This window comes from Embiotoca jacksoni, unplaced genomic scaffold (genome assembly GCF_022577435.1).
Source record: "Embiotoca jacksoni isolate LCO1_2020_lvr unplaced genomic scaffold, fEmbJac1.0.p SCAF_11, whole genome shotgun sequence".
In the NCBI taxonomy this organism is placed as follows: domain Eukaryota; kingdom Metazoa; phylum Chordata; class Actinopteri; family Embiotocidae; genus Embiotoca; species Embiotoca jacksoni.
This window is the reverse complement of record NW_027185241.1, coordinates 10,633,133-10,659,096: the sequence shown is the minus strand read 5'-3', so window position 1 is coordinate 10,659,096 and position 25,964 is coordinate 10,633,133. Positions and strand designations below refer to the sequence as shown.

Sequence of the window (25,964 nt, the reverse complement as noted above, 5' to 3'; positions counted from 1 at the left end):
GCCATCATGATTCTAAAGCATCTTAAACCCATCTCCAGGTTTAACTCTTATTGATAACAAAAAAAAATCTATCTGCCACCAGGTGTTGCTGCAAACCCATATTCTTCAATTAGAAATCCACTTTTAAATCCTCCCAACAAACCGCCACCTCAGCCCACTCATTAGACAGATCAATAGAATAAAGAGCCAGGTGCAGAGTCATTTCACAGAAGTTTCAAGGAATTATAGGATTTTTAATTGGATCCAGATGTGCCTATTTACAATTAAAAAGAAAACTGTCAGCTCATACAATTCCACATTCAATTAGTTTTTACAGAAAAGGTACACTTTCATATTCCCATTCTTGTAGCATTTAATCATAAACTAATATTCTGTGCTTAAAAAAATAGCAACCTATAATACTTTTATATTTAAAATTTCTTTTCAAATGAAAGGAAGACAAGATATACAGAAGCATCAGTTAAACCTATATCAACCTGTACATAGCATAGAGAACCCTGTAAGCTACTGGCCAGACAACAATACAAGAGAAAACGCTTCTGCAGTTTCAAAAGGTTTCTGCCAAATGGACTCCCTGTTGACCGTTTATACATTTTCAGATTTTTTGATAAATCCCTGATCTGCACTCACAGCAAAATACATTTAACTCTTAGTATAGACACTATCAGTAAGACCTTATTCGAAATGGCTACAGAATGCATTGTGTGTTCGATCTTTAAAGGGAAGTACAAAAACTCATAAAAAAGTATAAATGAAGATCCAACGGCGCTGGATTCAGTATTGGCTCATGCAGTGGATTGCAGAAATCAGTGATATGAAAAACAGTTTCCTATAGTCCTTTAGGCATCGGGTATGTTGGCACACATAAAAAACACCAACAGCCTCCTGACTTGCAACTTTTTCTATAACTAGTTCGACGCTTAAATGGCCACCTCACATCACAACCACAAATACAGGCAAGCCAAATAATAATAAAAAAGGCTCAAAGAAAAGCTGTCACTACTCATGTGATCAAAATTACAATATAAAATATCTTGTGCATTACAGAATAGTTTGTAATTAGTTCTTTCCCAGGTTCGTTCGAAGGTATCACAATAGCAGTCTGTACACATTTATAAAACACATTATCCCAGAGAGTCCAGTCCTAAAACAGAATATCCCAGTCTTCATCCTCCAGTTCGCTCTTGACGCAGCCGTTTGTCCCTATTATCTGTTATTACTGTCTGAACTATTATAGGTCATCATTATTATTATTGTATGTCATTACGTTAACAAGATGAGTTAGCTTTTCCATATACATAAGAATTAAAAAGGCAACACAGAATGAGGCCGCATTAAAGGCTGTAACTAGATCCGAGTCCCTGAAGGGTACCACTCAACAGCAGAGAGAGTCAGCCTTGTAGGTCCTCTGCCACTTCTGATTGGCACGTGGTTCCCCCTGTCGTCTGGGAGAGATACTACATCTGGTCCTCACCCACCACCACCTCGGTTTAGTGAAAGCAATGCAGTGAGACGGCGATGGATGGAGGGCAAGCGAGAAGCATTCTTGTTTCGAGTCAATTCCAGGCTTTTCCCTGATAAACTGCACAGTACATTCTGGAAACATTAAGACGGCACTCTGTCCCCACAGGGAGCAGCTTCTTGCCACAGAGATCTTAAGTGCTTCATTATCCGTGAGCAGAGACGCTAAGGCCGATGAAACCTGAACAAAACAAAGACATCTCATGAGGCATGAACAAACATTCATAATCCTTAAGCTTTTCATTAAAGCAAATCCCATTTTGATACTATTTATGGGACCCATTTCTCCAGGCATTCAGTGTATTTATATTTTTGCAATTACATCTCTATATACTGTAGTAGTTTTCTTTATTAGTGACACAGTCAGTCATTCTAGCACATGATTCAAATTGCCTTCACATGCACTAAGAATTCAAAGGAAACGACGACCGAATGTAAGCATCGTTACGGTTTTTTTTTAACTTTCTGACTAATATTAGCTTCACTGTTTACTGATCCGTCTCCCAACTGCATCAAAACTGTAGTAAGTCACTGCTAATGCAAACCACTACTCTACTGCTGCTATTTTACCTTAAAAGGTGTTTAGGTGAAACACAGGATGGCTTTCATTGTGAAGCACTCAAAAAATACAATGTCAAGGAGCACTGACAGATTACTTTCTACAAAACAAAACACGTCACTGCATATTTTGTCTGCATTTTTGAAATTATTGCAGACAGTAAAGGAATTAAGGTAAACAGCCACGTTACTGATATGAAGAGTGTCAACTTCTTAGCAAGACAACCAACTCCCCTTTTGTTACCATGGTGACAAAATGGACAGTAATTTGAAGGATTATAAGATTAAGCCGATGAAAGTGTACCTCGTGTAAATTCTGCTTTCTTCATGAACCTCCATTTCAGTGCTCTTATAATCGTTGAGCTCCTTCCGAATGGCCGCCTAGACGAAACAACATTTCGGTTAAATGGCAGCTTAAAAGTAAACGTGACAAACATCACAGTTGGTGCTGATATTAAGTCGAACCTGCAGGGAAATTTGTTGGGTGCTTTCTTCAGGTTTGTCAAATCATTGCTGGAGATTATTATTCATTTTTTTGTTTGTTTGTTTTCTCTTTTTCAACGTTTGGAATATCAAGTAAAGTCAGTATTCTTACAGTGCTTTTGGCAATACTGTATCTGAATATGGTTATACCAATAAAGCCATTTGAATTAAACTATTTTACCTTGTCAGCTGGAGTCAGCTTGGTCCACGGCTTTTCTGCCCTCCTGTCATAGTCTTGGGCATCAGTGACCTCCACATACTCGTGGAATCGCAATATTTTTCTTGCCTGCAATTCTGCAACTGTGGGTCTTTGACTCAGCTACAATACAACAGAGAGTTTTAAAGTAATTTAATATCTGGCAAATACATGGTTTGACATTTGGATGTTTGTAGTCGATGTTTTGCTTCACCTTTCTGGTCAGCCGTCGCTTGATCTCTCGAACCTCAGCTTGTCTATCAGCCTGATTTTTGGCTGAGGAAATAAAAAAGGACAAGGAAAGAGAAACAGAGCTTATTTTAGACTAAGGTATGAAAGCTCGGTTTGATGTGCAGGAGAGGCACAGTAAAAAGCAGTTTCCAAAATTAGATCTCTAAACTGTAATCAGTGTTTCAAATGACGTTCTGATGGGAAAAATGCATGTGAAAATTACTTTGTAATGAATGCAGAGACAGAGCTAGAATAAAAAAGACCAATTCAAAGACAAAAGCATCAGACCAAGAAGGAGTGAAGAATGATTCTGTTAAAACCAAGAAACTAATTAGTCTAAACCAATCACCAGTCTTTGATTTAGAAATAATGAAGTATAAAAAAAAACGTCAAAAAAATGAAAAGGAAATAAAGGGTTAATACTGACGCTGAAGGATGTTTCTTTGCTCAAGCTCCTCAGCAGTGGGCCTCTGGCTGAGTCGCCTGAAGTGAAAAAAAAGAAAAAAGTAGCACTATTTTTACACAGTTTCATCACTTTGTAATTCAGGCAATAAGTAGGACAAAGATCTAAGAAATGAGCTCCTAATTGTTTCAGGAAATGCACATTCACTATTGTCAGTTTCAGTGGTACAGAGGAAGAGGAATAATGGCAAACTGTGTTTTTACCTCGTGAGTGCAGTGCCGATCTGTGTGCGAATGGCCTCCCACTGCTCCCTGCTCTGCCAGGTGAGGCCAGTCTGTCCTGGCGGCTGGTCATCTCGGCTGCACCTCTCCTGGGTGAACCTGTCTCTGTCAGGGGCAAAGGGACGGCTGCTCAGCTTCAGAGCCAGGGTGTCCTTCCTCCTGACCCTGTTGGCCAGGGCACCTGGAAAAAAGCCAAGCAGAGAGATGCAGTCAGCTGTGAAGGAGCGACAAAATGCCGCACATGTTTACAAATGAAAACACAATAAATCACTTTAAAATCATTTATTAAAAAAAACCCCAGTCATACTTACTCTGTGGGGGCTCATCCTCGTCATCCTCATCCGAGTCTTCATCTTTATGAAGCACAGGACCATCTGAGTCACTGTCCTCCCCATGCATGTCATGTTCTTCTTCCTCATCCTCTTCCTCGTCTTCATCCTCCTCCTCGCTGCTGTTTCCCCCTGGTATGACACAAATGCCGGCGTCACCGATCAAACACCGGCGACTCCGTGGCTCCAGCTCTGGCTGGGGGATCTCACCATCATACTCCTCATCTTCCTCGTCATCTTCCTCCTCTTCCTCGTCCTCCTCTGAGTAGTCATCTTCAGATCTAACAGAAAGGCAAAATAAATGTATACATGAGCATTATGGATACAGATAAAGCTTTTGTTTTATTCAACTGATTTCGATGATTCGCACTTTTGCACTTAAACAAGACTGACACAATTGAAACTAGTTTTTTACTGAATAAAAAATATGTGTAGCCAACCTTTACTCTGACCAGGAAACGTATCCCACCCTCAGCCTTCTGACTCTACCTGAGCTAACAATGATCAGGCTCAACTTTTCTCCACCTCTAAATGGAACAGAGTGTACAAAGCTTTGAAAATGGTTGTGGAGGCTGCTCAAGGTCACATGCAAAGCTGGATGTCATGCAGAGAGAAATACAGCACAAAGACTACATATTTCTGCTGCTCCCTCTTTGTTAGGTAACCTTGTATGTGCTCACACTGACTTGTGACTTTGTCTTATATACAGCCTTGCTCTACAGAAAAATATCTCATTATATAGAGAGAAACTCACAGTTTTAGGGGTTGGATGCTAACTGGCAGGGGGCGACCACGATCTCCTTGGTACTCTAGAGGGGTTTCGAAAAGCAGCGCGTGTGCCCGCTGTGACCCGTCTGGATGTGGCAGAGCGGGGCCGGGACTGGACAGGGCTCTCTGGATCATGATGTGCAGCGGTATGGGAGCTGGGCGCTGGGGAGACTCGTTGGTCGGGCTCGGTGGGTCAAACAGCATCGGTATGGGTTGGGGAAGTGGGTGCGGGTACGAGTGCTGATGGTGGAGGTGGTGGGTGTGTATGTGTTGGCGAGGTGGAGAAGGCGGTATGTGAGTCGGCAGGGGCGGGGAGGGAGGAGGGGGAGGCAGCTGGAAGCCCACAGGGAGGCTGCTGTGGTCCTCCAGAGAAAGTGGTGAGGGGTTGATGGGATGGCTTGAGTCCTCTGTGTTGCGTTTGGTGACAGGGGTGGTCCTCTTAGGAGGCATTGGAGGAGAGGGCTTGGCTGGCACAAGACTGGCACCGCCCGGGGCGTGGGTGAAGTCACCTGCAAATGGAAAAACAGTTCATCCAATCATATCCAATGGAGCGAACTCGCTACAACTCAGGCATGACAGTGAGTTGCTAGCAAGTGCTTTATTTTTCAGTCCAGTTTGCCACTGTGACATGAATGCACAACCATCAGTCATACATGTATAAATGTACCCAACATGGCAGAATACACATGAACAATTACTGGGATTACATCATTAGTCTGACTGAGCTTTACTGCACAAATACAGTAAGTCGGATCACATGACTGTTCCATAAATGCACACTGCCCTAAAAGGCCAGTGTGGAGCGCATGCCCCAGGTCACAGAGACAAAGGAGAAGCACACAGCCTACATGCTCTTTACAGCCATATACTAACCCTGCCACCAAACCTTATTTATTAGCAGAGGATAGCATAAAAAGCTCCTAAACAAAAAGCTCAAATGCAAATCTTCCAGTTATTTGCATGCACAGGTGTTTATTTTCTATGTGGTTCTTAAACCCAGTAGAACAGCTTAAAAGCAGAACCAGTGGTAAAAGCATAGCCGTGCTACAGAGGCATAGTAGTGCTGACAGACTTAAAACATGCAGTAGACTACGCTGTAATGGATTACATCTTCCTCTCTAAATTAAGTCAAGTCCTGTTTGAACCCTTTTGCCCCTCCATACATGTCCACCCATCCATCCCAGTTGAGCGGAGGCTGAGTGGTTTATAGCTATAAAATTAATTTGATGCATTGCAGGCCACAGCTGGAACCCGCTAAAGGCTCTCACTCATTCACATGCCAAATCACAGAGTACAGCTTTAAAAACAGTCAAGTTGTCTCTCTACACACAAAGCACACTCATTATTAGCTCATTATGTGCATGCGGCTCTTATATACCACATCCAACGGAAAGCAATCATGGCCCATCAACAGGTTAAAGGCATTGGGGAGAAAATATTTTGGCAGCTAGAAGGGATGCGACACGACGCAGACTCCGAAGGGGACATTCCAGACACTGGCACCTTGGTCAAAAGAGATACCAGATGGCATCCTTTTACCTGAGCGCAGGCCTCCGGCCCGCCGGCACAGGTAGACAGGTAGGGACAGGTAGACATCATAGTCGCACTCTCGCTTCCAGCAGGACCAGTAGAGCGGAAGCTGAGCGTTTTCTCCCCCCTGCAGGGCGGAGACTAACAGGGAGGAGACGGAAGCCTTCAGCTGGAGTGTTTCATGAATGCAGCTACATGGTGCTACTGTATAAGTTGTTCATTAGGTCGTCATATAGATCGAGTGCACTATGAGGCAGGGTGTTCTTGCCCTAAATGTTCATTCATTAAAGGAAAGGTGATTACTATTGTTTTACCCTGTCAAAGGAGTAGCACCACATATATATATGTACAGTTGTGCACCTGCTAGTTTTTTTGACAAGACTTAAATGAGAAGATTGTTACCATCCTTGTGATTGTTGTCTTTAAATATGATGCTACAGCACAGGAAGGAAAGAGAAAAAGCTGGCTCTGTCCAAATGTAACAAAATCCACCTACCTGCCCCTCTAGAGCTTTTATTAACAGGTTGTGTCTCATTTGTTTAATGTGTATGAAAACTTGGGCATAAAAACAAAAAAAAGGCAAACTGTCTCGAGGCTCCAGCTTCGTATTTGAAGGAATCAAACTGATACTCAACAAGTGTACTTTGAGATTTTAGTTCTTTAAATTAGATTTCTGGTTTAACGGTTGTACTTTTGGTAGTCTAAATTTTGTAAACCTAAAAATGCTGTTAGTGTCCAATTGAGCGACATTGAATTCAATTTCTGCCACTATCGATAATCATAAGGAAAAGAAAACGCCTCTCAGCGTATCATAACTGCAGTATTTAATCACACAGATGCAGCTGAACACACGACAAGAAGTGCACCTGTTTATAAAGGCAGCAAAACCATCAGATGAGCAGAAAAGATAAAAATGAATCAAAGTAGACAGCCTTGCTCAAGTGGGATTTAAGGCGAGATCCCAGGTGGGACAAATTCACAGCAAACAACAACAACAACAACCACTACACTCCATCTGTGGGAGCGGCGGCCCACAGGCACAAGAGTCCCTGTTATCTTCAGAGTGTAAAATGCTGGAAAAGTTGCAGCTAAAACAGCCCAGGCGTAATAAGTAATTAGCTGGGGGAAAGCTGCTCAAGCTGTTCAGATAACATCATTACACGAATGTTTGTGTGTGTGTGTGTGTGTGTGTGTGTGTGTGTGTGTCTGGCTAGTTGTGTTCAAGACGTCTCTTTACCATCAGTTGTGCACTGACTCATAAATGTACATATTGTAGACGCCAGTGGGAAAACTACATGCTAAGTGAGCAGACATTTCAGTGTTCATAATGCACATTTGTGACTGTTGATGTAGGTTGAAAGAGAGGAATACCCTTCCCTCCATCATCTCTGAGGAGAAGGAGGCTCTATTCTTACCCAGCATGGCTGCGTTGGGCCTGTTCACAGGCTTGGGTGGAGGCAAAGGGGGCTGCTTGGTGGCCTGAGAGGTGGAGGTCAGGACTGAAGACTGCTGAGTGTTGGCACCCGCAGAAGACACAGACCGAACCGGTTTGGACGTCACAGCGGAGGGGGAAGGGTACTGGCACGTGGGGTGGTTGGACGGTGTCCGAGGTGGGCCCTCGCTGCCAGGTTCAGGGGTGGAACTCATCAGCCATTTTGGAGGCATGATCGACTGTTTAGGAGGCAGAGGTTCACGCAGGGTGTCCCGCAGGGCCTCCGGGTCAGGGACGAAATGGCTGTCTGACTCTATAAAAAACAAAGTAGCACAGGGGATATGTTACATAATAAACCTGCGATCTGATTACAAACTCCGCACATGACAGCCAATACATGGCAGGAACTTATAAAGAATAATTTCAGATTTTCCATTATTGAATTAGCAGCATCTCATAAAACACCTCTCTGCATATCTATAAATGTTTCAGCTCACAGACTGAGCAGTGGACTTTTTTCTGCTGCTTCACCACTCAAAGCGCTCTCTGTGATAGCACTTGTTTGAACATTGCATTATCTAGGGATCAGCTGTGAAGATAAACAGAGTAGGCGGCTGCAATTACCACCACAAACCCACCTCCCTCTGCCCGCCCCAGCGCAACCCCAAAGCAGCCCCCACGTTGTGGCTGCTGCTGCTGCTGCTGCTGCTGCTGCTGCTGCTGCGCTGCTGCTGCTGCTGCTGCTCCCACGCCATTCCTCAAAGCTGCAGCTCTGAAGTTCAGGGTTATTTATTTACAGATGAACCTTTATCACTGTGACATCATGCAGCAGAAGAGGAAATAATTCAGAGGAAAGCAGGAAGAGAGAATGAAGAACAGAGGAGAGAGAGAGAGAAAAGAAGGACAAAAGCATGATGTGATAAAGATAGAAAGAGAGTGGGAGAGAAAGCAGTATCAGAGAGAGAAAGAAAGAAAGAAAAAAAAAAGGAAACTACAAGGTGAGATGGAGAAGAGAGCCGAGCAGGGACACATGAAGGAAAGTAGGAGAAAAAAAAATCTGCTAGCCTACAAATCGGTCAATAGAAAGAGTTCTCTCTTTTTGTATGGCAGTTCTGAATTGTTTTCGATGCGACTCATTGTATCATCTTTATACTTTTCAGTTCTGGTTCATTCAGATTTCATCTTATTGACATATTTTTTACACGCGTGCAAAATTTACAATGTAAAATTAAAAGGGTTCAAGGAGTCAGACGAGTGATAAGTGGACAAACGAGGTCTAAAAACAGCACAAAACACCATTATTTCTCAATTTATTTTCATTTTCAGGGAAATCAATTAGCTGGGGCTCTTCACCAATTATCACTGAGCTGACAGTGTTAGCGTTAAAGGGCAATAATGGGTAGTGATTGTGCCATATTAATTAGGAGTGGAGAAGAGAGGACGAGCTATTCCCTCATGTTGCTAAATAAGAAGCGGAGCTGGAGCAGGTCTCCTGGGAGCCGACAGGATCCTGTCTATATCTAGGAGGACAGCACATAAGCAGGAGAGTGACAGCAAGAGGGAGGAGAAAAAGAATACACGGACTGAAGAATCACCTACTGTCTTCAAACATGTATAAAGGAGGTCAAATTGTAAAATGTGCGCATTGTGTTTGACTGTCCTGCTGTGGCAAAAACTCCACAGGAAAATTGGTGGAAAAACTCAGATGGCAGGGAGGAAACACAGGAAATGACGCACCTCTGCGGGCCCTTCCCTCCTCAGCAGATGCATGTCGAGGGAGTGTGGGCTTCCATTCTGCTTCTGCAGGCCGACTCCTCCTGCCGTCCTCCGACGGGGCCTTCTGCAGCCCTGGTCTCTTCTGTCCATCCTCGGGGTGAAGCCTGACCCCACGTCTGCCCTCCTCCATCTGGCCGTGAATCTGGCCCTGCCAGGCCATGTTGGACTTCCACTCGCCCTCCCCGTGTGCACGCGGCCCCGTCCCTCCACTTCTCCGTCCGTCTTCATGCAGTCCTGTGCCCCTGGAGCCCAGAACTCCGCGGCGGTCTCCGTCCGAAGGAGAGCGACCCCTTCGGTCGTCTGGCTGGGTGAGCCACGCAGGGTTCATCCTAAAATCGGACTCTGATGGGAGTTTGCCCTGGTTACATGGGCTCCTGCCACCGCTGAGGACTCCTCCTCCTCCTCCTTCTCCGACCCCGACAGGCAGAGTGTGGCCATTCTTCACGTAGGACTGCTTCATGTTTTGTGCATTTCCATCTGGCAAAAATAATCAGTGTTAAAAATGGGAAGACCCAATTTTATTGAGCCAACAAGCAAGTGCATCACAAAAAGTAAAATACTAAATACTTGATACACAGAAAGAGTCTAGTGTGACATACTGAAATTGTAGAATAAACCCAATAAAACTTAATAATTCAACAATTTCTCCATTAGATTATCAAACAGCTGCTGTTTCTAGCTTCTCAAATGTCATGATTGGCTCCTTTCTTCTTCTTTTTGTTTTATGTCCTGATATTTTAAGACTTTAAAATGATCAAAATGACAGTTTCAGCCCTATTCCACAGTAAAAATAAAAGAAAGTTAGGTGCCTTTAACCCAAGCCCCATAGACAGAGTCAGTGTTTGCTGGTGTGATGAAGGAGCAGCTGTAGGTTTAATAAATGGGCTTCTGCAACAGTGGGGCTGGCATAGCGCTTGCACACAGCCCTCTCAGAGCTATTTTGCTGCAGGGCACAATTCGTTCCACTTTTGCTCAGCTCTGGAGAGAAGCATGTAATTTTAAACAGATATTGCATTACTTTGAAAAACAGCAAGGTGAAAGTAAATTTGCGTCTTTTTTTAAATATGTCTCAGACACCTGCTGGATGGGCGGACACTGTTTCTGCCATACTGTACTGATGACTTAACTGTACTGTCTGTGTGGGTGTGATAGCCTCAAGGCTGCTGCTGTCAGAAACAGACACCGGTGTGCAAAGAGATCAAATGAATCACAGAAGCCCTCTTACCGTTGTCCGGGACCTCCTTCAGCACTCCCTGTTCGATCAGCTCTTGTCGCGTACGCCTCGTCGACATCTTTCTCTCCAGTTCTGACAACAACAAACACAGTTTATGTTACACACCAAGATCTCAAAGATAAAACAGTAATGCATTGAACCCATGTTCCTGAGTTTAAGTAATGCAAGTTTAGACGTCATTACTTCACAGGATATTTTGTTAGCAGCTAATTGTCTTCTGTGAAAACATCAGAGGAGCCAAACAGGCCTGTAACATTTGAGGCAGGAACACAAGCACTGAGGAATTTTGATGAAAGTTGAATGTAACTGATACGGCTGGTGAAAAAAGGAAAGGGGGGGGGGGGTTCACTCGAGCTACACAACACAATGAGTTTACAACACAAACCTTCGGAAGCTTCCTGGAACTTCTCGCTGCTTTTCTTCTTCCGCCACTTCCACGGCTTGAAGATCTTGCCGAGGGTAGAGAACTTGCCTTTACGCTTCGGGGTCGGGGTGCTGTCCTCCGTGCTGCCCCCCTCTCCCACCATTGTGCTGTGATGCTGCTCAGCTTCATCATCTAGAACAGAAGTCAGTGATTTAATACGAATCCAAAAGTTTTAAGGCATTAGCAAGATTTTAAAACAAGAAACAAGAACATGGAAAACAAGATTATAGATCCGTAGGCTCAATCTTCTCACAGTCGAGCTTTCTATTCTAACCGAGCTCATCTGCTGCCTTTGTGAGGGCCAGGCTCATTACGGCTGTTATTATCTTAAGCTGTTAGTTCTCGGGGACTGAGTGTGCTTTGGCAGGGTGATGCTGAGAGCTCATGGACTCCTCCACATATCCACAGTTAACAGGAGAGGTCTGACATTGGCGTTCAGCCACAATTTTTCACTGTCAAGTGCTCACATTCCTTAGCTGGATGGAGAGTAGTGCCTTATCAGCCTTTCAGCCCTCGCTGCCACTGTGGAGACGAGGGGCACACACGGAGGCAGCCATACGTAGCAGAAAAAGACTGTCAATCATGATAAACACATACATACATACAGCAAAGAGTCAGGAGGCGAAACCTTTTTAAAGAACGCTGATCATTATGAGATGTCGCTGAGGCTTGAAGCACACCCATTAAATGGCATATTGCAGTAATGGCTAAAGATTCTTGGCTACGTGATTGACAGGCTGACAGAGTGCTGAGCTCGAGGAGAGTTTCAAATGTTAGCTCTCTGTAAAGGCTGCAGCTGCTGTATTCAGCAGACATAATATTTACCAGGGGAGAAGGAACACAGCCTGATCTACAACATCCAGTCTTATGTGCACACAGGATGTCTTGGCGACAGTAATGTCTTGCAGTCTGATTCCCACAAAAGTATGCTCACACACAATACTTTTAGTTTGTCATCCATAAACAACACAGGCCACACAATAATAACAATATAATTTTTTTTCCTGAATAGGAACTCAATCTTCATTTGGAAAACACACTGCAAGTCAGGGTTAGCTCGCAACGGACCAGCACCTCTGGAGCTGGCAGGGTTTCAGTATCTTGCTAAGGGACATTTTAGCATGGTGGATGGTTGCTGACACAGGACTCAAACCCATTTTTGCAGCTGAAGGACAGACTCTTTAACCGCTGCTCCACTCTGCTGGCAGGGTAAAATTTGAACTGAATGCTTACACAGAGTTTAGTCACCTGACGGACTGTAAAACGGTTCAAATCTAAATTCTTCACACTCATTCCCTGCTGCCAGTTTCAAAAGTAAATTTTTGACAAGCCGTTCAGAAAATAGACACTAATCTACCTGGAAGAGGGGTGTCAAGTGTCCAGCTTCCATGGCGGTGGGACTTGAAACAGCATGCCATGGGGAAGCAGGGAGCATTCAGCAACCCCAAAAACTCAACTATCCTGTGTATATCCCAGCCGTAGACGCAGAAAATGCAGAAGAGAAAGTTGCAGAAAGCTGCTCGAAACTACAGCAGAGAGGGTCCGGGTTCAAGGGACATGTCCACACCATGGAAATCCAGTTTATCTTGGCGAAGTAGAAATCGGAGGATTCAGACCAGCTGCCATAACATCCAGATTAAGCATTGCTTAAGGCAGCGTCTCTGTGATCCACAACTGAGGTTCTCACTCACACAGAGCAGACTGCTCTGTCAGAGAAGCCTCTGATACAGTGGCTCAGCTGAAGCCAGTGAAGCACGATAGGAGCTGGCTGTGCCAGGCCTGCACACTCCAAAGCACTGCAGAGATGACGATCGCAGAGGACTCAGCCCATGCAGCAGGCGTCCGTTTAAAAAAGATGACTGACCGTATCTTTAAGAGACTTGTACATTTGCCAATGAACCCTGATGATCAAATGTGTCATTCCATTGTCAGAAAAAAGTAAAAAATAAAAATAAAAAAAAAACCGGAGAGAAAAAGTACAGAACATCCAACTCAATTATCACGTTCAAGAAAGCTGTGATTTCACTCAAAATTATTCTTCACAGATACAGAGAAAAACTCTCCAACATTTCATTGTTTCAGCTGCAGTGAGAAGAGGTCTGGTGTGTGGTGGCACTACAGCTGTGCAGGGCTGTGGGTTTGGGAATGGGAGTAAAGGGTAGAAAAAAAAAAAAAAAAAAGAGGTCCAAAGGCAGAAAAACTATAGACGCTATGTGGCGGGGGGGCTGGAAACAGTCACAGAATCAGGGTGGAGTGCCATTTCCTCCCTGAGAACAAAGACAGCCTCTTCCCCTCATATTCAATAACACAGTCCACCAGACAGCTGGTGGAAACAGTGCTTCAAGGTACAGTGACAACAGAGAAACTAATGAATGATGATATAAAACATGCTGCCATTCATAACATGGCCAAAAACAGAACTCCAGTGGAAATGCTCTGTAATCAGCACTGCCAAGATAAGGCATACCAGTCAGGAAACACGGGGGTGTGTGACTGTGTGTGTGTGTGTGTGTGTGTGTGTGTGTGTGTGTGTGTGTGTGTGTGTGTGTGTGTGTGTTCCCCTGACGTAGCCCCATCCCGAAGCCCCGCCCACTACTCTCTCAAACATCTCATTGAGAAGCCTGATTTTCCTCTAACCTCATGATTCAAATGAGTCATGGCAGGGCTAGTCAGGTGAGCATGTGGTTAAAGCAGATTGGTGTTTTAAAGAACCTCTGCCTTCACTGAGTGTGCGAGCTGAGCCATTCAGACCACTTAAACCATTTAAAACCCAATAGCGTAGGAACAGTATGTCTGATAAACACCATTAGAGCATGCTATGTTTTACTGAGTTCTACAACTTACTCGCTACTTTGTGAAACTCAAAACTTTATAGTTAATAATTTTGTCTGAAGTAGAAAAAACGGCAATAATCAGGGTAATCCAGTTATGTAAAACATCTCAACTAGACAACAATTATGATAAAATTATGCTGAGTGAATACATTTTAAGATAAGAAAATGAAAGTGCGCAACACCTGCATGAGTGTGTAAAAACACAGTTGGTTCTTCCACGTGATCTTGGTGATTTAACATTCCTTGCAGTGGTGAAAGTGAAGGAGGGGCAGAGAGAGAGAGAGAGAGGAGACTGCAACATTGATTACACAATCTAAAACCCTCATCTCTCCTCCAAGCTTTCATTTCTTCAAAAACTATGAAATAGGAAAACAATTTATGCCATGCATGTTCGGGGTTTTGGAAAACACAACTGTTTAAAGTACACAGAGTGTATAAGTGAGCACAGAAACTGACCGCCATTGTCGTCTTGTTGTGGTTCTTGTGCTGGGATCTCCACACGAAGACTCTGTCCCATGATCCAGCCCCCGAGGGGCCTCTACCTGTCCTGCACCCAGAAACGTGCGCTCTTCCCTGGACAGATCAGCAGCTGCACCTGCTTTCGTTCTTCCTCAACAAAGTCCCCCGGTCTCTCAGATCTTTTCTTCTTCTTCTGTGTCTCTCTCACCCTTCTACGCCTTTTACTTTAGTCCTTCCCCCGTCCCTCCCTCTTACAATCTTCTTAAGACCTTCCCTCCCTCCTGGAGCTGGACACCCCCCCCCCCCACACACACACACACACACACACTCACTGACCCTCCCTCCTTGGCTCACAGCACAGGTCAGCATTCAGTGAAAGATGCCTACCATTCCAGGGAGAAAGACGAGTTATGTTTTCAATTCGACGTGTGTGCTGCGGTATGTGGTGCAATGTGTGCATCCATTAATGCACAATTTGAAGTATGTAGTGTTGCGGGTCTCACAAGAGAATGAAAACTTGCATGACTCAGGCCAAACTGTACGATAAAAAGATTCAACCAACACAGAAGAAACTAGACTAGAAATCACAGAGCTCTGACCAAACTGCATGCTCACAAAATAATGATCCTTCTGACACACAAGTGTCAGTATGTGCGCCTTTCTAGAGCCGAGATGACAGAAAGCGAACAGAAGATATATGTAGTAACTGTATACACAATATTAAAATAGTAACATTAATTTAGTCTGATGTGATGGATGGAGGGAAAAGAAACCGGAGAAGTTTCAATCAATACTCACAATCAGGGCAAATGTTACACACGATCAGACATGACTTTTTGTGTGAGCGGTGTAAAGGTCAAGTGTGCCAGAGCTGCAGCTCCCTCTCAGCATTTGAACATGAACAGCAGCCATGAAGGAGGAATGCCAATTGAGCCGACAAGTCAATCAGATGTGTTGATCAGATATTTGCTGCCGTTTCTGTATCTGGTATGCACGCTAATATGAGGTTACTGATGTTGTGGTGGCAGAGGGTGTTTATCATGCCACTCGCCTCCCATTATGCCTCCAGAAAGCATTTTATACACATCTCAGAGTCTCTTATCACATTTTGAACAGACTTGGAGGCATTAGCATGACTTTGAAACATGTTTGCCAAGGAGAGCTGTGCTGTTTGGAGGTTGAATATAGAGAGGCAGCACAAAAAAGAAAAGAAAAAACGGATCACTTTCTATAAACTAGAAGAAAGGGAGGAGTGCAGACTAGACCCCCTGAATTAGTGCTTTGATTCCTTTTGAGGTTTGAGTGTCTTCAGAAAACTTTGTCTGTCTGTGCCTCAGAGGAATCCAGTGCACTGAGCTGTGTCATTATGCCTGGATAGATCAGAGTTTTCTGAGCGTTTGGCTGCATCTCGGGCTGTTTCTAAAGATGGAGAACTAGTGTGTTCGGCAGCGTTCCTTTTCTCTCCCTGTGCCCCAAATACAGTCTCCACACCGGGCCGGCTTCCAGAGAGAACTGAGCCAATCCGCATGAGCCCAGAACCTGTTGGCCTGACCTGGATAACAGACTGGGCCAGGCTAATTCAGCAGGCAAGCAGACCGAGTCAGGTACGCACATACGGTACATACTGTACATACACGCACCGAGCCGTGTCCAACATGACGGGAATATAAAGGACATCATATAAAGCTTTTTTTTTTTTTTTTTTTTTTTTTTTTTTTTTTAATGTTTTAACATATGAAAGGGCCTGAACTGCTTATGTAAGTATAAATAGAAGTTTATTTTTTGATTGCACAAAAAGTAAGTTAAAAAGATTAATTGAACAGAAAAAAATCTAATGAGTAAAGCCAAGAGAGTGAACTTATTTTTAATCAGCACGCTGGCTCAGTAGATGGATTGGAGATTAAACAAATAAATACATTTAAATTTGATATTAGTTAGTGAGCTTTAGAGGTGCAAGTAGGCACATTTTGTCATCTCTGGACGGAACAATGTTAACTGTTGCGCTAGGCTAATGTGCTGCTGGCAATAGCTTCATATTTGATGGCCAGATGTGGGGTAAATGTTTTCACCTAACTCTCGGTAAGGATGCCAATAATTAACACATTAGTCCTTAATGCAAATTTAAAACTTTTGCACCACACTGCTAGATGTTTTTCAGTCTTGTCATGAATTCAACATGGCTTTTATTGTAGTAGCCACAGGAAGTCCCGACTGACAGTCACTATAGCACATTCAGACGTTTTTAACTGCTTTTTGGGACGGTTAGTTTAGGGAACTGCTTAACTGAGGAACTACAGGTGATGCTCAACCAAAAACTCACCAGTACAAACAATCAAAGTTGGCACTTCCTTTTCTTGCCCGTCTGCTAGGTTTACAGGACAAATAAAGATCAGTGAGGCCACACAAGCGTTTGAAGGCACTTAACAGCAGAACAAAACAAGCAACTAATTTGAATACAAAGCAACTCACATTCTCAAAGAAAAAAACTAATCCTGACACAATAGTGACACAATAGATAATCAACTGAAACATTTCTGCAACACAGCTCACACATCACACCCACGTCAACCAAGGAAAACCCCTGAAAAACAGAGCTTTGCGAGGGGAAACAGGTCCTCAGCTGGGCCTTGATGTTGAGAGGATGTATGGCGGTAGTCCTGAGTGGCTCACAAAATGTGCAGAGGCTAGACACACCCCATAAACACAGTGGATGTACAGTGAGATGTGTGGATCTACAGCTCTCTCCACAGCATTAACACTGCACTTAACAAACAACAATGAGTAATGTGATACTCACCACGATTTTCCATTACAGAGGTTGAGGCACACCAGTCAACGGTTTCTGAAAAACAAAAGTTTGAGCATTAACGTTAAGTTTAAGATGTGAGCCGAGACACTTTCAGTTAAAGTAGGTGGAGAAATATTATTTTTTTTCTTTAAAACTTTGTTACATGTGCATTTCCAAACAATTTAGTTTAGGATTTATGAGCTAGCACTACATACCCAACAGCCTTAATTAATCTCCAGTATAAATATACCTGAAGCATTGAAAACAGACTGATCTGGGGAAGGATAAACCAAATCGTAAATTTATTTGATTTAATACCAAATTAAATTAAATATCAATAAAAAAAAAAATTAAAAAAAACATATGTAGTCAATTCTATTTGGCTGAAGGAATAAAATTTAGATACACTATATTCATTATTAGGTCTGGATTTCTTTTAAATCTTTTAAAAAAAGTGTCAAACAACTAAATATTTTACCATTTACTATGCTTTCATAGCTTTTCTATGATGGGAATCTTTCAGCTTTATGTTTAATCCTCCAAAACCGAATGGCTTATTTTTGTATGTGCATACTCATTGTGAATGACTTCAGCATCAAAGAGGTGTAAACGTACACTATAGAAAGTCATGGGTGGGGTGAGGGTGGTCGAAGTCCTCAGCAGCAGTGTAGCAGTATTTCTTCAGGTCTCCAGCATGCTGATGACGGCAGCTCCACCCATCTTAACCCCTCTGACAGAGACAAAACAAAAAGATGACATCACGGTTATTCATAAACAAAAACCAGAGCCAAGAAGGTGTGAAAAATTAATGGGGCTCCACAGATTCCCAGAAACGTGTATGTATTGCTAACATGACATGACAACATATTAAACCAGAGTGTCCGTGCCTGAAAACACAGGAACACTGTGAATATAAGTTAGAGCCAGACGGACAATATTACATCTCGGGAACCAACACGAACATGTTTGCTTCTTATTTTTAGAGCCGTGATCATATATTTTTCTACGACAATAAAGGGCAGACAAAAGAAAGATATATGTCTGCGTGGATGAAACAAATTTGGTGCTACGTGCAACATGACACTTAAAGAAGTGTATTCGAACGAGCGGTAGACAAAGACAAAAAGGGAAGCAGGAAAAACAACAAAGGCCCTCAGAAGCTCGGTGTGCAAGAACAGCTCTGGGCTACTGCCGAATACTACTCCAGTCAACTAAAAAAGAACAGCGATCTGCAGTGATCCTCAGAAATGGAGGACTGAAGTGTGACTTCGCGTCTGTTATGTCACGCTAATGGTAGTAGGACAATGGTTTTGCTGGCACACACTCAGACTTTTAGTTCCACCTGGACGCTGCTCAATTCACGTGTAAAAAGTCAAAACACTGTCATAAAAACCCTTCCGTTATGCAATTACACACTTCTGCTGGCCGAGGGCATCACTTCATAGCTACAGACTTAACACTTTCATGTAACTGAAGTGGGTCACTTATGGCAAAAAAAATATTTGTCTGTTGAGTATTCTAGTTACTGAGATGGCAAGACAAATTCGAAATAAATGGGGTTTAATAATTTTAGAAAAGTAGATGTAAAGATGTAATATGGAAGACGGCTAAGATCCCTTTCCTTCACAATAAATTGTGAAATGACACCATTATCCTGCTGATACCAGGTCTCTAAAAGTAAAGCTGGTGCAGCACACCTCACTGAGCTTTGCAGGACTACAGTCTGCAAGACTCCTGCTTCTCCACATGTTTTTTTGTGCCTCCTCCTTTTATGCAACCGATGCTACATAAAACAACAGCATGTTGGGGATTTGAAGTATGTTACTGGTGAATCAGTTTTATTTGGGATTAAAGATAGATAACTTGTTCGAGAACATGTTGCAGAACCCGAACTGCATGGTCCTTACAAATATGTACGTTTACGGATAGCTCAGCATGTCGGTTAAATTGGAGGCCTTGGAGGACCTTCCTGTTTGTGGAGTTGGACAGAAATGTAGCGTCAAAATACAGCAGAGCAGTCGGCGTGATTTGACTCAACTCAGAGAAGAGAGGGAGTTTGGCATCACAAGACAGATGCTGTTAGGAACAAAAATTCCCAGTCCATGGAATCACAAAGGTTTATCATAAAAGAAACTGACATACTGAGAAAGATTTACTTTTCTGCAACTGCTGCACATGTTGAATATGTCTGTTTGTTGAGAATGGAAAGATCTACAACTTGGCAGTTCATGTAGATGAGATCTACGGTGGCAGCGAGATGAGACGGACACAAAGATGATAAAAAAAAGTTTTTCTGAAAAGATTAGTCCATGTGGACCAATCTGCCCATTTCAGCAAACACACCCACTGCACATGCACCAGGAAAACAAAATGGGTGTATATTTTGAAGAGAGGCTTTGCGAGGAGATTTGCCGTTCCACACTTTTATAACTCATCATTAAAAAAGACACGCAGACAGCATTACACTTCTGCCAAAACCACTCTCCTTAAATACTCCACTATCACTGTCACAACCGTAGGTCTCCTCGTCCACCACTGTGAAGCGGTGATGTGCATCACATGCAGCCATGAGAGCAACAGATGAGGTCCATTTATACTTGAAGTAGTCACTGCTGGACTTTGGAGGAGCTTTGATTTGTTTATGCCTTCCATCAATGGAGCTGAAACACAGTGGCAAGTTCCAAAGTCTTCACAATTCCTGTGCCGTGTCCGCAAACTGCAGTTGGTGGACAGTGAGGTAAAGAAACTCCAGCTGGTGTCTGTGATGCAGACTGCTGTAGCGTGAGTGGAACCGTGTGTGGACGCAGACACAATGAACTGGCCTTATTTTGATAGTTAACAAATTTTCTTCATTGTTTTTTTTTTTTTTTTAAAAAGGCAAAAATGTATGGACTCTCAAATGTGAGCATTTGATGCTATTCTTTGTCATACTATTTACTGTCTTACAATACTAAACTATGTTTTGGACACTTAAACAAGACATGTGACCCAACATGCGTTGTAAGGGATTATTTCACCATTTTCTGATGTTTTATAGATAATAAATTATTAAAGGAATTAACACTGTATTCATCAATATTTAAAATAATCATGAGTTATAGCCTGAGATGGAACCATTATTTGATTAATTGATCAAGGCAACTTTTTTGTGGGTTGATTAATCAGTTAAGCTGCTTATAAAGTAAAAATCCAAACTTTCACTGGTTGCAGCTTCTCAAAGTGACAATCTGCTGCATTTATGTAACTTTTCAGTTTATATTTGCAGATTTTAAAAAAAACATAAATGTTTATTTTTTAACTGTGCGATTAAAATAAATTAAAATAATCATTAGTGGCAGAAAAAGACATTCCAGTGTCATTACACTGTGGAGTACAAATGATTCATTCTTTGCAATGAAATAGCTGCAATACTATGGAAGCCACATTTTTGGGGGCAGCAGAAAAAACAAGCACAAATATTTGCTTTGCCTGAGAACCCAAAAAGCAATATAATGAGAATTTTTTTTTTTTACTGGTTGTAACTGTCAGCAAAAAAAAAAAAAGCAACCACAACCCCAACCCTAAATGGGCCTGCAAAATTCCTTCAGTTTCTCTCTCAACATTTCTGTCAATATTTCATTGCCAAGTAACCCTCTGGTGGTCCATATCATCTTACATTAGAGTGAATTACTGGTCTACACAAACTGTGGCCTCGCTGCCTTGTGGGCTGATTTTATCTTCACCGAATGGCGAGATAAGAGGAAAAGTCCTTTTGGACTCTGTGACCGTGTCCAGGCTGATGGCTCAGGAGGTCCTTTCATAAGAGCATCACTATAATCAATGATCACTGTCCTACCATGAAGTGAACATCCACAAATCAGATATGTAAAACTCAGAAACGTTTTTCAATTTTTTTTTTCTTCTGTGTTAGTCCTCTTCCAGGCCAATTTACTGGCATGGTCAAAGGTGAACTTCTCTGTCAAAAAAAAGAAGCCCGAGTAACAACAAGTAGAAATGCAACAGACCTGAAAGCGCAGGAAATGGGCTTCACAGCACTATAGTTTTCATAGTGCAGCCATACAAACAGACTGGAGGAGAACCCTAACACCACTGAGACGAGGCAGATGCATTCGTGGTCGGAGATTACATTTTTTACACTCCCGCCCAGTGCCACAGCCCTGGCTGGATGACTCAAAATAATCGAGCCGAGTGCTGAATGTTCCACGGAAAGAGAAAACAGTCTGAAAAGTGAGAGTGGATTAAAGGCAGTGAGGGGGTAGACCTTTTCCTCGCAATTCAGCCACAGCCTCATGCGAGAAAAATGAATAACCCTCGCCTGAATCGCTGCATGTGAACTACAACAACGGCCCTTCAAAATAAAAAAGAAAGAACTGGCTTGAGCAGATACATTCCACAATTAAATATTGTTCTGTCTCACTTGCTGTTTCTGTCACGCTCACAGCCAGTCACAGAATGTGCCCATAAAAAAGGGATGTTGATGCCCTAGTTCCCTTTTGAGTTGTTAACCCTCTCCCTGCCCTCCACTGTACACAGCAGATCAATATGAAAGTGATGAGTCTATCCAAACTGAGCAGGAACTCTGTCACTCAAGCGTCTTCACCATCATGAAAGACACATTATCCGAGGCCTCTGGCTGTCCCTTCGCTGTGTTGGGCAAACAGATCAAAGAAAACATGATGCACACAAACAATTCATGACTCAGACTCCCTTTTAGAGCTTAATCATTCTGGCAGAAGAGGAAATAAATGAGACAATCTTACCTCCACACCTCCTCGACCACTATTCGTGCTAAGTGACTATAACTCTGTACCATCAGGGTGAACCATCTAGTCTGAAAACATGCATTTGTCCTCTTCCCAGCTTCCGTACCACAAACTCACCAGGAATAGGAGCCACCAATCAGGTATGTGAAAGTAGCCGTTACAGACCGCCTAGAAGTCCCAACTGTGTAATCTTCTGTGGAGTGCACACACCCTCACTGGCGCACTCCACTAGTGCCGATTCAATTACGATGGGAGCGGAAACAGCAGCAGCTGGCTAGGTTATGCCATCTTTAAATAGCAATTTGCTTCTCACTCCGGGGCTCGGGTTTGGGCACAAAAAAGACGCCGAGTCAGTGGAAGAAAAATCATCACATTCACACTTAAGACCTTTGTCTACATCCTTACAAGTACCGTCTTATGAACAGAAAAAAGGTGAATAGCTGACTAAATACCTGTTACTACCCGAGACAGGTGGACGGAGCTGAAGCATACTTACAGTCCCGCTCCAGAGAGGAATCAGCGATAGATCTGCAGATGGTAAAAAGTGACAGAGCTGCTTGGACCTTTTCTGCAGTGCGTGCCCGAGCCACACTGTTTCCACACGTCTCTCCGAAACGGATGGACGAGGGTGTCTGTTCCCAATCCGGACTGGGTGAGCGTCATCGCCGAGCCTGCCCCAGAAAAGAACCACTCACCACAGGGACCGGTGGCCCACTTTTACAAGGAGCCCGAAATGCTAAACTTTTCTTCTACAGTGTCCCTCCACCTGCGTGTAGGCTGCACTGCAGGGTGGACCGAGCCGAACTTATCACCATGCAACAGAAGTCAATTGATGAAACACAAAGAGCAGCACGGTCCACACGTGTGTTGTTTCAAATTCTGCAGCCCCATGCTTCAATCCAGGCTGTCCACCTCTGCTCCCTGCCAGCAGCTGCTGACTAAAGGAAGATGGGAAGGTGTGTGTGTGTGTGTGTGTGTGTGTGGGGGGGGGGGGGGGGGGGCATTAAGCAGAGAGCTTTGGAGGAATCTCATGCACAGATCAACCTCATCTGTGGTCTAACCGAATCAATCAAGGGCCAGATGACAGCTTAAACATCGTGGTTGCCTCGTAATGGCCCATTAAAGAGGGAAGTGGAAAGAGCTACAACACGAGCCGTGAGGCAGCATTTTTTTTCCCCTCTTCCTCGGACGAGCAAATGAAGTTCTGGAGCTTTTTCACCACAGGGCAGATGAAGCCAAAGGAAATGCATGTTACTGCAGAGGAGCGGCAGGTTCAAGAAGGAGAGGAGGCACCTGATCAGGGCATTAAAAAGGTCTCGCATCCATCAATTCAACATCAATACAATAATCAGAGATGTACGGACAACATTTTTTTGAATTGTGAGCACACTTTTGATGCTTTTCCATTTTGAGAAAATGCGCCTGCGCTTCTACTGACACTTGTAATCTGAATAATTTACTCTATCTTCCTTGTGGCAATATCTTACAATGTCCTTGAAGGGGGAAAAAAATATATATATTCTAAGGTCCATAATAGGCTTCAAGGAATTAAAAAAAAAAAGAAAAAAAAAAAAGCTTTACCTGACTACCATTTCTCCATTTATACTTTAATATCAGAGCCAGGCAAGCCCAGTCTTCCTCACAGTGAAGATGAGGAGCCAAGTGTATCATGTCTTCCATTTTTGCCCTAACAATCCACGTCCTAATTAGATCTAAATGGAGGCTGCTTTCTAATTGCATCACCGAGATTGCACTGATAATTTAACCGGTTCCTGTCCTGAGGCAAAAGATAAATTACCTGAGAGGTGGACTCGGTCTGTCGTGTCAAAAGCATCAAATGAAAGCAGCTGTGACTGCCGAGAGGAGGAGAAAACGGAGCCCTGTGTTGGTGTGTGAAGGCTTTCAACACCAACCTGCCTCTCTCTATCTCCCTCGCTCTTTCTCTCTCTCCGCGAGTGGCGGATCTCGCGCCAGTGGGCTCAAGATGCTGATGAGTGAATGGGAGACCGGAGTCAAGTCAGCCACAGCAGAAACAGCCACTTCCGGTCCTGCACTTCAAAATAAAAGCACCGACAAAGAAAGGATTTTGCAACCTTTTTGGACAAAACACAACAATAAAATGCAAAGCCAAATACGTGTGATTTGTTACGCATAGACGTGTCGTTGTTATTGACATTTTGACCACATTTTGCTTTTTTTTTTTTTACAGACAAACAGGAAACACAAATTGACGGTAATAGGCTAATTATTTCTGAGTAGAGGTTTTTGCTCGTTAAATGTAGGCTACAGCGATGCACAAAGCCCAGCACTTCATAAGTGATATACATGCAGCATCCTTATCGAAAAGACATCGCGCAGGAAGAAGCATTTCAGAGGATTATATTTGTACCTAACACAACGCGCAGTGCAGCGTAGAAACCGGCGTACGGACCTGAAGGTGCATCCCACTAAAAAAAAAAAAAGAAAAAAAAAATCACCCGACTGCAACCACGGACACACACACCATCTACATCCTGCTGATCACACGCATCCTTTGTTGTGCATGGACGCCAGCGCAGAGACCATCAGTGGAAAATGGAGCTTCAGACGGAGGAGGCAAACATTGACGCTGCGACACTCGCCATCTGCAGAAAACCAACACGTCCTCGCGCAGCATTGCATTACGGACGTAGGTTTTTTTTTTTTTTTTTTTTTTACTCGCGATGTGTTGCTTGTTTCGTGTCGGCCAAGTTGGAGCGCAACTTGCAGGTTATTGTCTGCGGGAATACATTCCCTCCAAACTCACCGTGGTCGATTTGTTCTTCCAGGATGAGCACTCGCGCATCCCTCTCCCGGCTCACTCTCCTCCTCCGCTTTCTCCTCCTCCTCCTCCTCCTCCTCCTTTAAAATGAGTTACAGACGATTTAAAAATAGCAGCCCGGTCATTTCCCTCACCTCACACTTTCCCCCTCTTCCAGTGCCCGGTCCAAGCATTTTTATGCACTTACCGGAAACCATCCCGTTTGGGTATCTTGGTACTGGTAGTTCTCGGCGGAGGCTGCAGCTCGCTGATTAGCGTTGCAGAAACGGCTCCTCTTTGTGTCGTGAAGACTCCAATACCCACCAAGCATTGCAGTGCACTGATCCGGTTTGGGAAAGGGGTGGAGGAGCATACCGTTATATTATACAGCTTAATTTCTTACTATAATAAGTGTAAGTGTGGTGTGTAGATTTCCTATTCCTACCACGAAATAAATAAATAAAATAAAGACAGCTTCCACACACTGACAGAGCCTGCTGTCATTTTAGCCGCCTTATGACACCTTATCACATTAAAAAGTTATGATACTGTTTAACGGGGTTAACTTCATAAATAGAGCCAAGAGATTTAAAAATCACTGTATAAATCTATGATTTTTTTTTTTTAATTGTTTTTCCTATCGTGTTATTGTTACATCACTAAAGAGAGCCAGGCACATTAATCCTTTCCTGTGTGAGCAAGTAGCCTTCTGTGTTGAGGCGCTGTGAGGCAGGATTTGATGGAGAAGGCATATTGTATTCCAAGAAACTGGTGTTAAATGTGACTAAACACTACTTTAATAGGCCATATTAAATATATATTTGTGTTAGTGGGCAGCACAGTGGTGCAATGGTTAGCCCTGTTGCCTCATGGCAAAATGGTTCTGGGTTCAAACATTTTATATACACAGTCTATGGTTCAAACCTACTGGTCAGCTCTGGCCTTTCTGAGTGGAGTTTGTATGTTGCATGGGTTTTTCCAGAGTCTCTGTGTTAGCCCTGTGATTCTACTTATGGTCTGCTCTCTGAACCTATACTGAATAAAGTGGGTACACATACTGATGTTGTGTTAGTTAATGTGTGTGTACATGGTCCTGACAGGTGACTGAACTGCTATTTGTATAGCTGCAGCTTGACAGCCTTCCACAGTTCATTGTGGAGGTTGTGACTTAATTT

General features: G+C 43.3%; 1 protein-coding gene across 8 annotated transcripts; it reads right to left on the bottom strand.

Annotated features, from left to right (window-relative positions):
- Nucleotides 1-208: 208 nt before the first annotated feature.
- On the bottom strand, nt 209-24,971 carry phactr4b (phosphatase and actin regulator 4b). 8 transcript variants are annotated; one of them, XM_069143114.1, is made up of 17 exons: nt 24,400-24,457; nt 23,924-24,063; nt 17,863-17,977; nt 17,257-17,301; nt 11,128-11,298; nt 10,734-10,814; nt 9,470-9,985; nt 7,716-8,045; nt 6,310-6,441; nt 4,757-5,279; nt 3,985-4,283; nt 3,656-3,854; nt 3,417-3,472; nt 2,973-3,034; nt 2,744-2,881; nt 2,384-2,460; nt 209-1,702 (listed from the first exon to the last, which is right to left on the bottom strand). In XM_069143114.1, the coding sequence occupies exons 4-17, from the start codon at nt 17,267-17,269 to the stop codon at nt 1,687-1,689; spliced, it is 2,613 nt and encodes an 870-aa protein (XP_068999215.1). In that variant the 5' UTR covers nt 17,270-17,301; nt 17,863-17,977; nt 23,924-24,063; nt 24,400-24,457; the 3' UTR covers nt 209-1,686. The 8 variants fall into 8 exon arrangements, with proteins under 8 accessions (XP_068999215.1, XP_068999214.1, XP_068999217.1 ...); XM_069143113.1 differs by lacking the exons at nt 23,924-24,063; nt 24,400-24,457 and adding an exon at nt 24,796-24,971; XM_069143116.1 differs by lacking the exons at nt 23,924-24,063; nt 24,400-24,457 and adding an exon at nt 23,809-23,911.
- Nucleotides 24,972-25,964: the final 993 nt, after the last annotated feature.

Bases quoted from the DNA above. Each gene is read 5' to 3' on its own strand.
- phactr4b (XM_069143111.1), bottom strand. From the start codon at position 14,517: ATGGGACAGAGTCTTCGTGTGGAGATCCCAGCACAAGAACCACAACAA. The intron at 9,986-10,733 runs GTAAGAGGGCTT...TATTTTTGCCAG, and splicing joins GAAGGAGGTCCCGGACAACG to ATGGAAATGCACAAAACATG. The intron at 2,882-2,972 runs GTGAAGCAAAAC...GTTGTATTGTAG, and splicing joins AGCGACGGCTGACCAGAAAG to CTGAGTCAAAGACCCACAGT.